The sequence below is a fragment of the Nilaparvata lugens genome, chromosome 2 (genome assembly GCF_014356525.2).
Source record: "Nilaparvata lugens isolate BPH chromosome 2, ASM1435652v1, whole genome shotgun sequence".
Taxonomy (NCBI): Eukaryota; Metazoa; Arthropoda; class Insecta; order Hemiptera; family Delphacidae; genus Nilaparvata; species Nilaparvata lugens.
This window is the reverse complement of record NC_052505.1, coordinates 90,828,880-90,843,427: the sequence shown is the minus strand read 5'-3', so window position 1 is coordinate 90,843,427 and position 14,548 is coordinate 90,828,880. Positions and strand designations below refer to the sequence as shown.

General features: G+C 35.7%; 1 protein-coding gene across 1 annotated transcript in view; it reads right to left on the bottom strand.

Moving 5' to 3' along the window:
- Positions 1-14,548, bottom strand: part of LOC111049177 (Down syndrome cell adhesion molecule-like protein Dscam2) — a 390,077-nt gene that overhangs the window by 162,548 nt on the left and 212,981 nt on the right. The window contains 1 exon segment of the mRNA XM_039422097.1: positions 11,762-11,819. Coding sequence (XP_039278031.1) covers positions 11,762-11,807 — 46 coding nt within the window. The 5' untranslated portion in view covers positions 11,808-11,819.

Here is a 14,548-nt window from a genome sequence, read left to right as displayed (position 1 = left end):
CTGCTTTTTCTTCCAATGCTGTTGGTTCACTCATCAGCGTTTGTCTCAAAGGTGATCTATCGAAGAGGTTTCAGGATTTGCCCGTGATTGAATAATTCATTAATAGATTGACTAAAGCTGCGTTTACACCGAAGTTATTAACAAAATGTTAATAATTGAATCCTCATAGATTCAATTAGATTGAACATAACTTATCATACATAACTTGATGATCATATGTGTTTGTCAAGTTCCGTTCAATCTAATAGAATCTATAAGAATTAAGTTATTAACATTTTGTTAATAACTTTGGTGTAAACGCGGCTCAAGTCCCAATCGCTGCTCGTTCCCAATAACGCTCTCTTCAATTGAATACTGAACTTCCTACCTTTGAATTCCTTGATTCGTATATAGTCCAGGCAATGAATGCTCAAAAAAGGGTATAGAGGGATAAGTTTGGAAGACAATTTTTGACAAGCTGCGAAGTCAAAAATTGTGTTCAAAACATTCTCTCCAAATTCCTTTGTCAATTGGTCTATTTTTGCATTACTGAAGATCTCACACAGATCTCACAATACTGAAGCTGCTGCAACAGTCGTGGGGATGTGCAGAAACTTGTGAAATTATACATCAAATTGAAGAGAATTTGATGCTCTAAGAGCTCATGATCAGCATGGACTTTTCCCATCGATATTCAAAAAGTTTTAAGAGCAAAAATATAAAAAAATCGAAGGAAAAAATGTGTTTTTTCAAAAATGTCACATCTTTTAGAGCGGATATCTTGAAAAGTGAAAGAGATATTGAAAAAGTTGTTGAATCGATATTGTAGGAAATTATGTAAGCTTCAATTTCTTATAGAATAGTTAAGTCTGTAGAATCTATAATTTTCGAGTTATATGCGAGAAACCAGAAAATGGTACCTTTGAGCCACCCCCACCCCCTCAGCACAAGGGGTGAAATCTCGAAAAGTGAAAAAGATATTGGAAAAGTTGTTGCATCGATATTGTAGGAAATTATGTAAGCTTCAATTTCTTATAGGATAGTTAAGTCTGTAAAATCCATAATTTTTGAGTTATATGCGAGAAACCAAAAAATGGTACCTTTATGGTAAATATGGTAAAATAAACAAAATTTTGACAAATAAAATAAATAAATAAATGAATAAATGAATCGATATTGTAGGAAATTATGTAAGCTTCAATTTCTTATAGAATAGTAAAGTCTGTAAAATCCATAATTTTCGAGTTATATGCGAGAAACCAAAAAATGGTTCCTTTGAGCCACCCCCACCCCCTTAGCACAAGGGGTAGGGGTGGGGACTTTTGATATGTTTACCTCCTCACTATCCTAAACAGTGCTGCGGATTCAAAAATTGTCTTCCAAACTTTTCCTCTATAACACTTCGTTGACTGGGCTAATGATGGGAACGATACGAATACTATAATACGTAAACGTTATGTTCTATGAATACTCTCTCAATAATCATTTGCGAATCGTTATTGAAAACTGATACAAATGGAAAACGAGAATATCACTGGAAACAAGTCAAGACAACTTCCCTTTATTTGCACAGTAAATCACTTGGGGAAATGGGTCAGGTGAATTATTTTATTATTAACTGAGCGATAACACGATAAGGGCGCGGCGGTAGCAACAGACGCTATGAAATATACACTCACAGCTTTCCACTTTTTCAGCAGTACGTGACTTGGGTTCAGATGCGGGCGGCTGTCTGTAGTCTGTAGATGGATGTCCGAGGTTGTAGTGGCAACTTAATTCCATGTAAGAGCTGTTAATATAACTACAAATACAGTAAGCGCTATTTCATGACGCCTCGTTGAAGAACATTCTGGCCGGCTGTGAAGGATTGAGCGTTTCAATTAATTATTCTTGCCCTGCTTGCCACAAATCACCTTCTCCAGCTTCCTCCTCTTATTTACCCTCTTACTTCATCCCATCTATCCTTCTATTCATCCTCTCTCTTTATCCCATCCGTTTCATCCATGTTTCTACTCGACCGTCACTTCTCTACATCTCTACCGACTCCTGCATCCTTCTACTCTCCTTTCTCTTTCTCCACATTCTCTTACTACATCCCATCTATTCATCCTCTCTCTTCATCTCATTCATCCCTCTACATCCCTACCGACTTTTACATTCTTCTACTCTCCTTTCTCTTCCACTTTCTCCTCATTCTCTTACTTCATCCCATCTATTCATCCTCTCTCTTTATCTCATCCATCCCTCTACAAACCTCCACATTCCTCCACTCCTCTACCCGTCACTACAAGTCGAGATAACCCTCTGAAGTAATTGAGATGACTGCCGTCTGAACATTGCACTAAATCCATTCGGTATGCTTATCTTTTACATCTGTGCTGCTTGTGGTCTCTCCCAAACCACGGATTAACTTGGTAAACTTGGTAATGGATCTGTATCAACGTTATAAAACACAGGATCTGGTCCTGCTGAGACATTCCACAGGTCTCCTACAGGCTCCTTGGAAATATTCTGTGAAGTTTATTGATAGAGGAAGTGCTTCCTCTAAGGAAGATTTGAAATAGGGAGATTTGTATAAGTGAATTTAGAGGTTTCAATATGATTATATATATCCTATGGAGTAGATGACCATCATACGAATGGATAGTAATCTGGTGTAGATAAGATTTTAGGATACTCAATTTCGCAAATAAGATTCTAGGATACTCTGAACCATCTAAGATACTCTGGGATACCATCATTAGGATAGATACGAATCTGGATAAGGTTCTAGGATACTCAATTTCTTCTCAGGGCTACTGAGATTATTGCATCACAATAAAAGTGATCATGTACCCTTTTATTTTATTAGAACACAACTGGTTTCAAATCTTCAAGACCATTTTCTAGTGGCTACTAGTCGAAAGTAGTTGTGTTGTTATAAAATAAAAATCTGGTGTAGTGCACTCACACAACTTTCCTTGCCGTTATGAAAATTGATCAACTGACTATAGTGTTCCCGCGCATCTCAAGTCTACTTTTCTAAGATCTGAGCCAGCTGGTGACAGGACAATAATGCTGCAGACACACAAAGTCTGCTATCTCTTCATAGTGGATGAATTTAATAGAATCAACAGTTTGCAATTAAAAATTTTATTCAAATCTTATTCTCTCAAATTTCGAGCATATTTTCAATTTTAGGTGAAAATGATACTGAACATTAATTGTAGAGATTTTTGAGCTCAATCTTTTCCACTTGAAATTTTTGTTTAATTTGTATCTGAAGCCTGATAATTAGGAATCTAAAATCAAACTTTGCATTAATGGTGCACTGCTCCTGAAATTTTTACATATATGGGACTTATGGCAGTTGATAAAGCTTATCAAAGACTTCTCTAGGAATGAATTTGATCAAAATCGTTGTAGCCGTTTCCGATAAAATAGCGAAAACCCCTGTTTTTGACAACATTTTCGCCATTTTAGCCGCCATCTTGAATTGCATTTGATCGAGAATGTTCGTGTCGGATCCTTTTAGTGTCCACACATACACACACACACACACACACACACACACACACACACACACACACACACAACACACACACACACACCACACACACACACACACTGGTCATTGACCTGCAACCCCATTTTTTGTGGCTCACTTTCGAGGGATCGAAATTGTTCGTGTCGGATCATAATATTGTAAGGACCTTAAGTTCCAAATTTCAAGTCATTCCGTTGATTGGGAGATGTGATATCGTGTACACAGACACACATACACTCACACACACACACATACATACAGACCAATACCCAAAAACCACTTTTTTGGACTCAGGGGACCTTGAAACGTATAGAAATTTAGAAATTGGGGTACCTTAATTTTTTTCGGAAAGCAATACTTTCCTTACCTATGGTAATAGGGCATACATACCATACCATACCCTACGGCCCTCTGTGGGCTGTGGCCTCTGCCACGATTCTCCTCCATCTCGATCGATCCTGACATAACTCTCTCCAGTTTCTCACTCCCATCACTCTAAGGTCCTCCTCCACACCATCTATCCATTTCTTTCTTGAACGACCTCTCCTTCTTGGTCCATCTATTTTTCCATTCAGTGTCGCTCTTGGAAGCCTCTCATTATCCATTCTCCACACTTGGCCAAGCCATCTTATTCTCTGGGCCTTGACAAATCTAACAATATTCTCACCCTACAGTGCTTCCTCCACCTCTGCATTGCTCCTTCTCCTCCATGTATCCGCTGCTACCCTTACCGCACCAAAAATTTTCCTCACAATTCCTCTTTCAAGAATTTTTTTCGGAAGGCAATACTTTCCTTACCTATGGTAATAGGGCAAGGAGAGTAAAAAGGGTAATAAAACTTGATGTTTTATTGTGTTTTAATACACTAGGAGTAGCTTGAGGATAATAATTTAAGAAACTTTGGAGTATTATGATTTATGAGCTTGCGAATTTTGCTCCTTTTAAAGCCGGGTTCATTCTGAACAAATGTTCGACAAACATTATTATCATTAAACGAAAATATAAATTAAATGCTGTAATTCACCCCGAAGACTTCTGCTACGGCAGATATTGACAACAGGGTAAACAGCTAGATGGAAATTGGATGAGCGCTACTATTTTCCCGGGCTGACAAATAATTTTTGAATAGTAGCGCACATCGAATTTCCATCTAGCTGTTTACCCTGTTGTCAATATCTGCCGTAGCAGAAGTCTCTCATTCTGTACATTTACAATCATTTGCATGCAATTTCCGAATTATTCAGTTTGTAAATAGAAACACATTTTTTCAACGTGAAATCCTCCACTTATTCATGAGTATTTTACAAACACTCGAGTTACTTTCATAGATACATACCAGATGATACATAGATTTCATACAGTCTTTCCCAACTTATTCATGAATGTATGTACTCAATATTATTCGTTATAAGTGATAATTGAGTGGAATATTTCTAATCAATTTATATCAATTCAAGCCATCTAAATTCAAAATTTATAGTTTTTCACGTTTATTTTGAACTAAAATTTTATAAAAATTGTACAAGTGAAATTCTAACCTTATCTTGGACTTTGTCACCTATAAATTTGGAAGAAAAATAGCACAAGGACTATCTTATTATTTTATCTTCCAATGTTATTACATTAGTGTCATTTGCATTTTAAATGAATAAATAGATAAATTTTTTTCTTCCTCCCTTACAATCATTGATTACTTCAACAACACCGGCTTGAACCTTCTCTCACATTACATCTGCTATGTGCTTTGCATACAAGACAGTCGAATCCATGGTGACTGCCAAATTTGCATTGGAATTCAATTTATACTGTACAGCACCTGCAAAACGTTCTAGTCAGGCTCCTGGTGGTGGGAGGGGGGGCAATTGAGTTGGAGAGGGGAGTGGAGTTGTGGAGGAGAGGGGTGGGGAGTTGATTGGGAGAGAGGAGGGTAGTTCGAAGGTCAGGAGCCCCCAAAAGGGGTTCAGAGGCCATCAGTTAATCCAAACAGCACAGTGAAAAATTGTATTCGTTTCCCTGAACGCGGGAACAATAAGCGTTCGGATTCAGGACGACTCCCGAGGGAAGTTCGCCTTCGCCCGACTAACCGGAAAAAGTCTCCTTTCCCGCCCTGCAAGCTGCTTTGTGTCCAAATACTCTTTACCCAAACGGCCATCGGCCAAATTGAAAATGCGAATGGAAACTGCACACTAAACACGGTTCAGCCTTGACACATGTCCATAATGTTGAGCCACTATGCTGATTTATTCACTTGTAGTTCACTACATTGTACAATTCAAACAAAACCGGGGTCCAGCGATTGTTATGACGCGAACATACATGTTTGAAGCATTCAGTGTTCCTCCTGCATTTCACAATTTCAAACCAAACTGGACCCTGACGTGTCCAAGCCAGAGCCGTTGTATTTCCATTCAGATAATGAAAGAGAATAAGAAATGCAGAGACCTGTTGACGTGTTGACCTTTTTCTCTCACAAAAGGTGAACTCAAACATCATGTTTTGAATTCTCCCAGATATCAATTTTACTTATAACGGCAGCTAACGGGAACGGAAGCAGCAATATAACCTTCTTTGGGCGTATCAATATTCGAGTGAGAAACAATTTTGGGATATTCCTGTTAACTATCTCCCAATCATTGACTTGATTTTTATTTCAAATAAATTGCCTAATGACTAGATGAATGAGAATTTCGGAACACAATAAAAATCCTCATTTTTGACAAACTAGTCTCTTTCTGTACAGCTCAGTTTAAACATCTATTCAACTTCGATATTGCCCTGATTCTGTACAGGCTCCAAGCAACAAACGATGTTTCTAATCACTCATTAAATTCGATGATCCAATAAATATGATTTTTAATTTTAAGCACGAAATTTAACACCTTGATATTCATTTTATAATTTTGACATCAATAATCGATCGTAAACATTAATTAATCTCTTCAACTTCGCTCCTTCTGATATGTTAAAAATGTTAAAATTCATTAATGGTTGTTTTTCCAAGTTCATTGGAACTGTTCAAGATTTAATTAAAATGAGTAAGTAGTTTGAATCAGTTTCAAAATGGATTGATTGAATCAGTTGATCAAACATTTGGAAATTACTTTTCAGACCTCGAAACATGTTCTGTTGAGATAGATAATATTAAAAAGAGTGCTATGACTTTTGATTTTCATTGTACAAACTTTAATAATCTGATGAATTTGAAATGTTTCAATAAAATCATCATATGAATCAGGTTTTGTTTTTATTTTGTATAGGTTTTGTCAGGTCTATTTTGAATCAATGTATCTATTCTAGATTTCTCGACTACAATGATAGTATGTTCTTTCTATAAGAAAATGTTGATCAGTGATCAACTTATATTTTTGAATAAATACTTGAAATTACTGATCAATTTATTTATTCATTAAGTGAGCAAAAAAAAATACAAGGATCGGAAAAGAAAAGACAGGCTATTGCCCAAAACTTCTCCAATTTCCTAATTTAGTTTCAAATTGTCTAAATATTATACATGGGTTATGTCCATTCCAAAGGTTATGTTCAATTTGGAACGTTGATAACTCATCAATAACTCCAATTCCCGGAAATCCATCAATTGTGTTCTAGCAATAAATTATTACTTTCACCAGACTTTTCTAATTGGTTTCGTAGTCGGAAGAATTGATTGATATTGTTGCCGGAAACAATGAAGCGTGACAAGTAGGGAAATTTATACCGCGGAGAGCAGCGCGCGCACAATTAGAAAATGGATGCGATGGCAATTTCACAGTTGGCGAACCATCGCATGCCAGGTCACAGGCAGAGGCTGAATGTCGAGTCCCATTGAACAGCTCAGAAGTCAATGCATCGCTTTCCGTTCCATTAAACGACTAGCCGCTTCAATAAACATTAGACAGCGTCGATCTTCAACGGCTTCCACATTAGCAGACATGCAAAATATGAACGTCATTGTGGCTGCAACTCATTAACACAGAATCGTTCAGCTGGAACCCGGTCTGAGCAATTTATTGGAAATTAATGAGAAGTGTATGGAAAGCAGCCACTGCAACTTCATTAGTGAGTGGAAAGGGTTGGCAGCAATTTATGTAGTTTCTGATAACCGTATTGGAATAGTTCAAAATTGTTAGTAAGGTTGGCAGCAATTTATACGTAGTTTCTGGTTATTTTCACCTTATTGGAATAGTTCAAGATCGTCAGAAAGGTTGGCAACAAGGGGTATTGCTTCGCTTTGAATATTGTAAAATAAATTCTTCCGACACAATAATAGTAACTAGATTTCAACTAGGAACTGAATTGTAGTTTCTGGCTATTTTCACCGTATTGGAATATTTCTAGACTGTCCTTATGAACTATCAGCCACATCTATTCGACAGGATGTTGTTGGAGGTGGAGGAAAATGATTAACATATGAATGAAAGGAATGAGCACTGAGGACAAGTAATACAAACACTACTCCCGAAATAACTGAGTTGAATAAGGTCACGTGGATTTACAAGCACGGGAATCACTAGATAATCGATAATTACTTGAATGTATACGAAATTAAAAAAATACTCGTGATAAACTACTAGGTTAACTGATACAGTACAAGTAGAAAAAATTCACTCACAAAAACACTGATGACCAAATTCTTTTATATCACAATTTGAAAAAAAAAACTTAGAAACTCATAGAGAAATAATTGATCAGCTCTACTGTGGCGAGTCATGTACTGGAGTAAATTCAAATATGTTTTTATCAGATTACTTGTCAGTGACAAGTTATAGTGAGGTCCACGTTATAGTGACAGTATTTGATCAACTTTGGTTTTGCTATCCTTGTCTATCATTTGACAAAGCCGGTGGAAATATCCTTTTCTAGGTCCACAACGATGCCAATTATGTTTTTGACAGTGTAGAAATATAATTAATTAATACAGAGAATCGGCATCGCTATTCTTCTTTCTTTATCCACTGTCATTATAACGTAGACCTCACTATAGTGTGTGTGTACAGCTACATAACATTATTTGATTTTGCCCTGATTATTTGATGTATGACTTCTCGGACTGTAGCTACTGCATCAGTTATACTGGTTTTTAGCTCCTCAACCTTAGAGAATTGGATCCAGCTGTGTTGGATTCATCAACCCATGCTGAATAACGTTCATTTCATCAACATTTTCTCATTAATAATAATCAATCATATTCTCTTGAAATGGATGTTATTTTTACTGAGAATCTTAATATTTCTCCCAATTTTTTGTACCAATTTAGTGGAGGGAAGAAAAATGTTCAAGGTCAATTCATCTATTATGTACAATAATATATTCATGAAGTAATGTATTATTTTTTTCACAGTACAATGAATTTAAACACATTGGGGAATTGAATGGCGAATGGCAGATCTTAAATAGGTCTGATCAAGTGGAATGAAATATCCATTATAAATGAAATTGAATAGAGAATGCATTTATTCAAATGCTAATTAATATATAATTATTATTTAACGAAAGTCCTGAATAAATGCAGTAAATCACCCCGAAGACTTCTGCAACTGCAGACATTGACAACAGGGTTAACAGCTACATGGAAATTCGATCTACTATCCAAAAATTATTTGTCAGCCCGGGAAAATAGTAATTTCTGAATCGTAGCGCTCATCGAATTTCCATCTAGCTGTTTACCCTGTTGTCAATGTCTGCAGTAGCAAAAGTCTTCTAAGGGAATCGAACCCGGTACCTCCCAATTGCCAGTCAGGAATGCTTACCCTTACACCAAACTGACAATTTCTGGATAGCAGCACTCATTTTATACGAAGCCATAGCGGCCAACCAGGTTACAGACGGAATTAAATAGAGAATGCATTTATTCAAATGCTAATTAATATATAATTATCATTCAATGAAAGTCCCAAATAAATGCAGTACTAACATAACTTGGATTAGAATTTATTACAATAATTGTTAACTGTTTTGGGCTGTACCTGAAATCTTCGTAAAATCTATGAAAATAATAAGTATAAAAGTAAGTAGGTTTGATAGTGGAAGAGGCTGGATAAATGAGAACAAAGGAAAAGTGAAAGTGTGGCGGTAATATACTTTAGTTGGTTAGCGAAGCTTCGTTGATGACGAAAATGTTGGGCTATATTGATAAAACTCTATGATCATGGATAGGCACGAACGTTATCTTGTAGTGTGCAGGCCTCATAAAAACACCAACCTCAAAATGTTTCTCATCAAGAAGATGAGTATCCAGTATATAGAAAGGATGCTCATGATATGAGAGGATAACCAGTATATAGAGAGGATGCTCATGATATGAGAGGATATATGTGGTGTGAGACGTCTAAGCCTGGCCTAAGTGTGAAGCAGGAGGTGTCAGAATAGGGTATAAACAGGGTGATGCTCGAACTGGACTTCATATCGTTGACCGGTAGCAGAAGAAGGATGGTGAGGAGGAGGAGGAGGAGGAGAAGAGAAATAAGCAGAAGGATGGGCAAGAACTCTGGACGGGAAGGTTATTGCTTTGAGCCTTCAAACTGTGATCAGTGGCGTGGGAGTCTCTGCTCACAGGACGGCAAACATACGAGAGCTGTAAGATGGAGAGAGATAGCAGCTGGAGAAGCGGTGATCAACGGTAAGTCGACTTGGAGCACTTCTCTCTTCTTCTAGCTCTTCTTACTGCTTCGGGCCGAGATGGGAACAGCAGAGCGAGAGTTGACGCGGACAAAATTAAACCCCACGATCTCTGGTAGTCTTAACTGGAATATCATCCCTCTGGCAGAGCTCTATCCAGCCTAACGTTCATTTCTTCACTCTCAACTTCCCCTCCATCTCACTCCCCCATCCCCCACTTTGTCACTTCTTGGGCTCTCACCTTCATCAAGATTTATGTGCGTAGAGAGACCACTGCTGCCGAACTACCATCACACTTTCTACGATACCTTAAATCTTCATGGTGTTAATTAGTTTCGACAATGACTGACATCCATCATGTTTGAAAGAGATGAGACACCCTGATATGAGAATTTATGCGGAGAAAATGGAGAGCACATTTTCTCGGCGAGATTTTATCACATTTGTCCCCTGGCGAAAGTTTATACTGAGGTCGAGAGTATTAAACTTCCTCGAATAAAGATGAAATTTCTTAATAAAGGTTTCGAGGAAAAGACTAATTGAATGACGTCCATGTTTCAACTGAAGCCATGTTTTTCCTGTGTTAAAATATTCAGGAAAAGACACATCCTTACATCTTTCTAAATTTATGTTACATAGTTTCTTAAAAGATCTGCATAGAATATAATTATTTTTTGAAATAATATATTATATAATTTATATAAGTCATATTTATAATGATGAAGTGATTCAGAATTTGACAAGATTTCAAAATAATTCAATAACCGCTTTTCACATTGAGGCTCGGTTTCTAGACCACTTATCAAATCAAATTGAACATAAAATCTATCGATTTTGATGGTCCACTAGATTTAATCAGTGTTCTAGAAACCCGGTGTCAGATTGTATAGCTTATTCATCTTGCAAGGCTGGATACTATGGTGAGGTCCACGTTATAATGGCAGTGGAGAAAGATAGGAGAAAAACGTTCCTTTGTCTTGTAAATGCCTTCTATAGACGGTAGCTGATACAGGTTGATTGATGCAATATTAACTGTTCATTCTCGTTTAAAATAATCAATTATATTCTATTAAGCAAGAAATTATATTTTTCAATAATTTCATAATGAATTTTCATAATTAAGATTAAATATTTTGTTAATTAATTATCAATTCTACATTGTTGGAAGTCGATCTAGCAACAGAGCAAAGCGAGGAAGAGATAGAGCTATCCGCTTTGTTGAATGATAGACAAGGATAGCAATACCATTGCTGATCAAACACTGCCATTATAACGTGGATCTTACTATAGCATAGAGAAAATATAGCATGATGCTTCACTATTCCACTATTCTTATAGAGAATAGATAAGCTGAGCTTATGTATTTCCTAATGTATGATTAAACTTATTTGAAAGCTTTTGATAGAGCTTATAGAGCTTAATTTTCTGTCTTGTGACTGTATGTATTATAATACTCGACAGAGTACTCCTAGGTATCCGATATCATAGGTCAATTAATTTATGTTAATTAATATGACCAGATCCATAATGGTCAGGTCCATATCCAATCGCTCAGATGATAAGAGAAACTCAACAGAAGGAAAAATATATTTAGGAATTTCTAGAGGAATTTTATTGTGAAAGTTTTCAATGTAGACTCACCTGTTGGTAGAAGTACAAGGGACCAGATAAGCAGCCAAGTCCTCATAGCTTGTCCATGCTGAAATCAAATTCAAAATTCAATTTAAAAAAATTTAATCCCACCAAGAATCATTTTCACAATAAATACGACACTTGGGAATTTACGATGATGACTACTAACCAAACTAATCATAAACTACCAAAGGAAAACGCACACATACAGCAGCTGCAGACAAACGTATGCAGATAGACGAAGAAGGAATCAAACGTCTGGATGCAGACGTGAGCAGATATAGGGAGAGAGACAGACGTTCAGCATCTCGTTTCAGCAATCGAACAACTAAGGATGTAATTATCCTCCGTCTGTCTGCATATTCTGACTGTCTGTTGCTTTGAGCGTTTGATGTAAAATATACAAATAATTTATTAGTAAATCACTTCGAAGTTGTAGAAAGCTTATCAACTTTGGTTTCAAGTGAAGATGAAACATCTAACAGAGAATTCTGCTATTCTGTTAGAATTCTACATTCTAACAGAGATGAAGAGCATTGAAGACATTTTATGGATAATGTCGAAGTATTGCCGATGAAACATTTTCACTTACCTTGCCCTATTACCGTAGGGAAGTAAAGTATTGCTTTCCAAAAAAAATTAAGGTACCCTAATTTCAAGGTCCTCTAAGTTCAAAAAAAAAGATTTTTGGGTGTTGGTCTGTGTGTGTGTATGTATGTAGGCTATGTGTATGTCTGAGAACATGATAACTCCATTCCTAATTTACCAATTGACTTGAATTTTAAAACTTAAGGTCCTTATACCGTGAGGATCCAACAATAAGAAAATTTAATTCAATAAAATTCATTCCAAAATGGCGGAAAAAAGGCGGATAATGACTGGAAAAACATGTTTTCACGATTTTCTCGAAAACGTCTATAGTCAAATTCTGGATAGCTATTTATAAGCCCTATCAACTGACATGATTCTCATTTCTGGGAAAATTGCGGGTGATCCGTAATATTCTTGAGAAAATTGTTTTTTTTTTAATTCCTACCACGATTTTCTCAAAAAAGACTTTTTTAAATTCATACCCTGTATAGTTATTCATCAGCTCTATCAACTGGTATGATCCTTCCTGGGAAACTAACAGGGGGTCCACCCCATCCTTGAGAAATGAACTTTGTTACCTCCTTCTCGTGCATGGGGTAGGTAAGTAGTGTCACGTGGTACTTTAGTACCATCAAATATCTTGAAATGAACCAATGAATTTTAATAGAATTATAAAATGGAAAGAAGGTTAGACCTTGTCAAAGGACCAACCAACTTAAATCAAATATTATTAGCGATTAGGAGTAATAGTATTATCAAAAACGATAAGAAAACATGTATAATTGTGATTCTACAACTATGAGAATCCATTGGCAAGATTAAAAATTATAAAGCGGCTTACTTATTGTTGGCGGATTATAAAAAATAAAAGTTTGCATGTACGTTGAGGTTAGAATTATTTGTTTACATTTTTGAAAAGAATCAGTCGATCTTGAATAAATCGATAATTATTGGAATCAATACTGGGCGAATCAGCTGATCATTCGATCAACCAGTATAACAGGTTGAATTATATAAAATTTACTCACAAAGGATATATTATATATACTAAGGAAGGTTGATGTGTAGAAATACGGACAACTATGACTTCTGTGTAAATATTTATTATAATCTAAAAAAGCACGGAAAACCAAGAGTATACAAAACTCATATAAAAAACTAAATGTATTATCTATTAAAATCGTATGTTACGATTTATTTATGAAATTAATTTAAGATAAACACTACATGTATTTATATAAAAACTTTTTATTTAAATTTTTCTATTATAAAGTTGAAGAAGCCCTGATTCTGAGGCGACCAATTGTATTGAGTTTTTTAAATTGAAGGCCAATCAGAAAGAAGCTTACAAAATTGTTCTAGGAAGAGACAAATTTTTCTGAAAACCTCCTTCTTCTGGCTTAAGATCTTGACCTGAGAGGATGCACATGGAGTTTAGGGTTCCTTCTTCCTTTTAAATTTTGAAATTATCAAGCCAGACCCTTTTTAAATGTGAAATATTTGTATTAAATGTTAAATTATCTGTGAACTCAGTGTTGTTGAGGAGTTCGTAATTTATAATCAATTCCCATGAATATATCTTTAATTAGAAAAAGAAAATCTATAAGAATCTGGACCACGCGCTAGCCCAGCAGAGACGAAAGAGACCTGCCCTAATTAATTATTGGAAATAATTAATTCAATCCACGAGACCGTCAAGAACTTCATTTATGTGAGTGATAAATCAAACGAGCTCGTTTTAGGTTTTCTACGTATAGTGGGGAAATTAATTAAAAGCACTATTAAAATTAACTTAAATCCAATAAGAAGTCACAACATGTTGAGTATTATCACATAGTTCATAAGAACATTCTATAGATTTATTTGATATATGTAGGAAGCTTACTTCCATGCACGGCCCGAACTCATATAAATCCCTGAGATCTCATGTTTGATATTAATTTGTTAATTATTATTTTTGCTAATTGAACAAAGTATATTATGTCAAATCTATAGACCAAACAGGTTTTTATTTGTAGAATTCTGAATTAACTGGAAGTCTAAGCATCAGTATTAAATATAATATATTTATAAATTGTTAAAGCTCGCTATTGTGAATACTATCAAAACCTGTGATAATTGTTCAGATTTTAGAAAGAATTATTTAAGAAAAATTATAGATATCGAATATTTTATATACACTGTTTTATGGGAATATATTTTGTG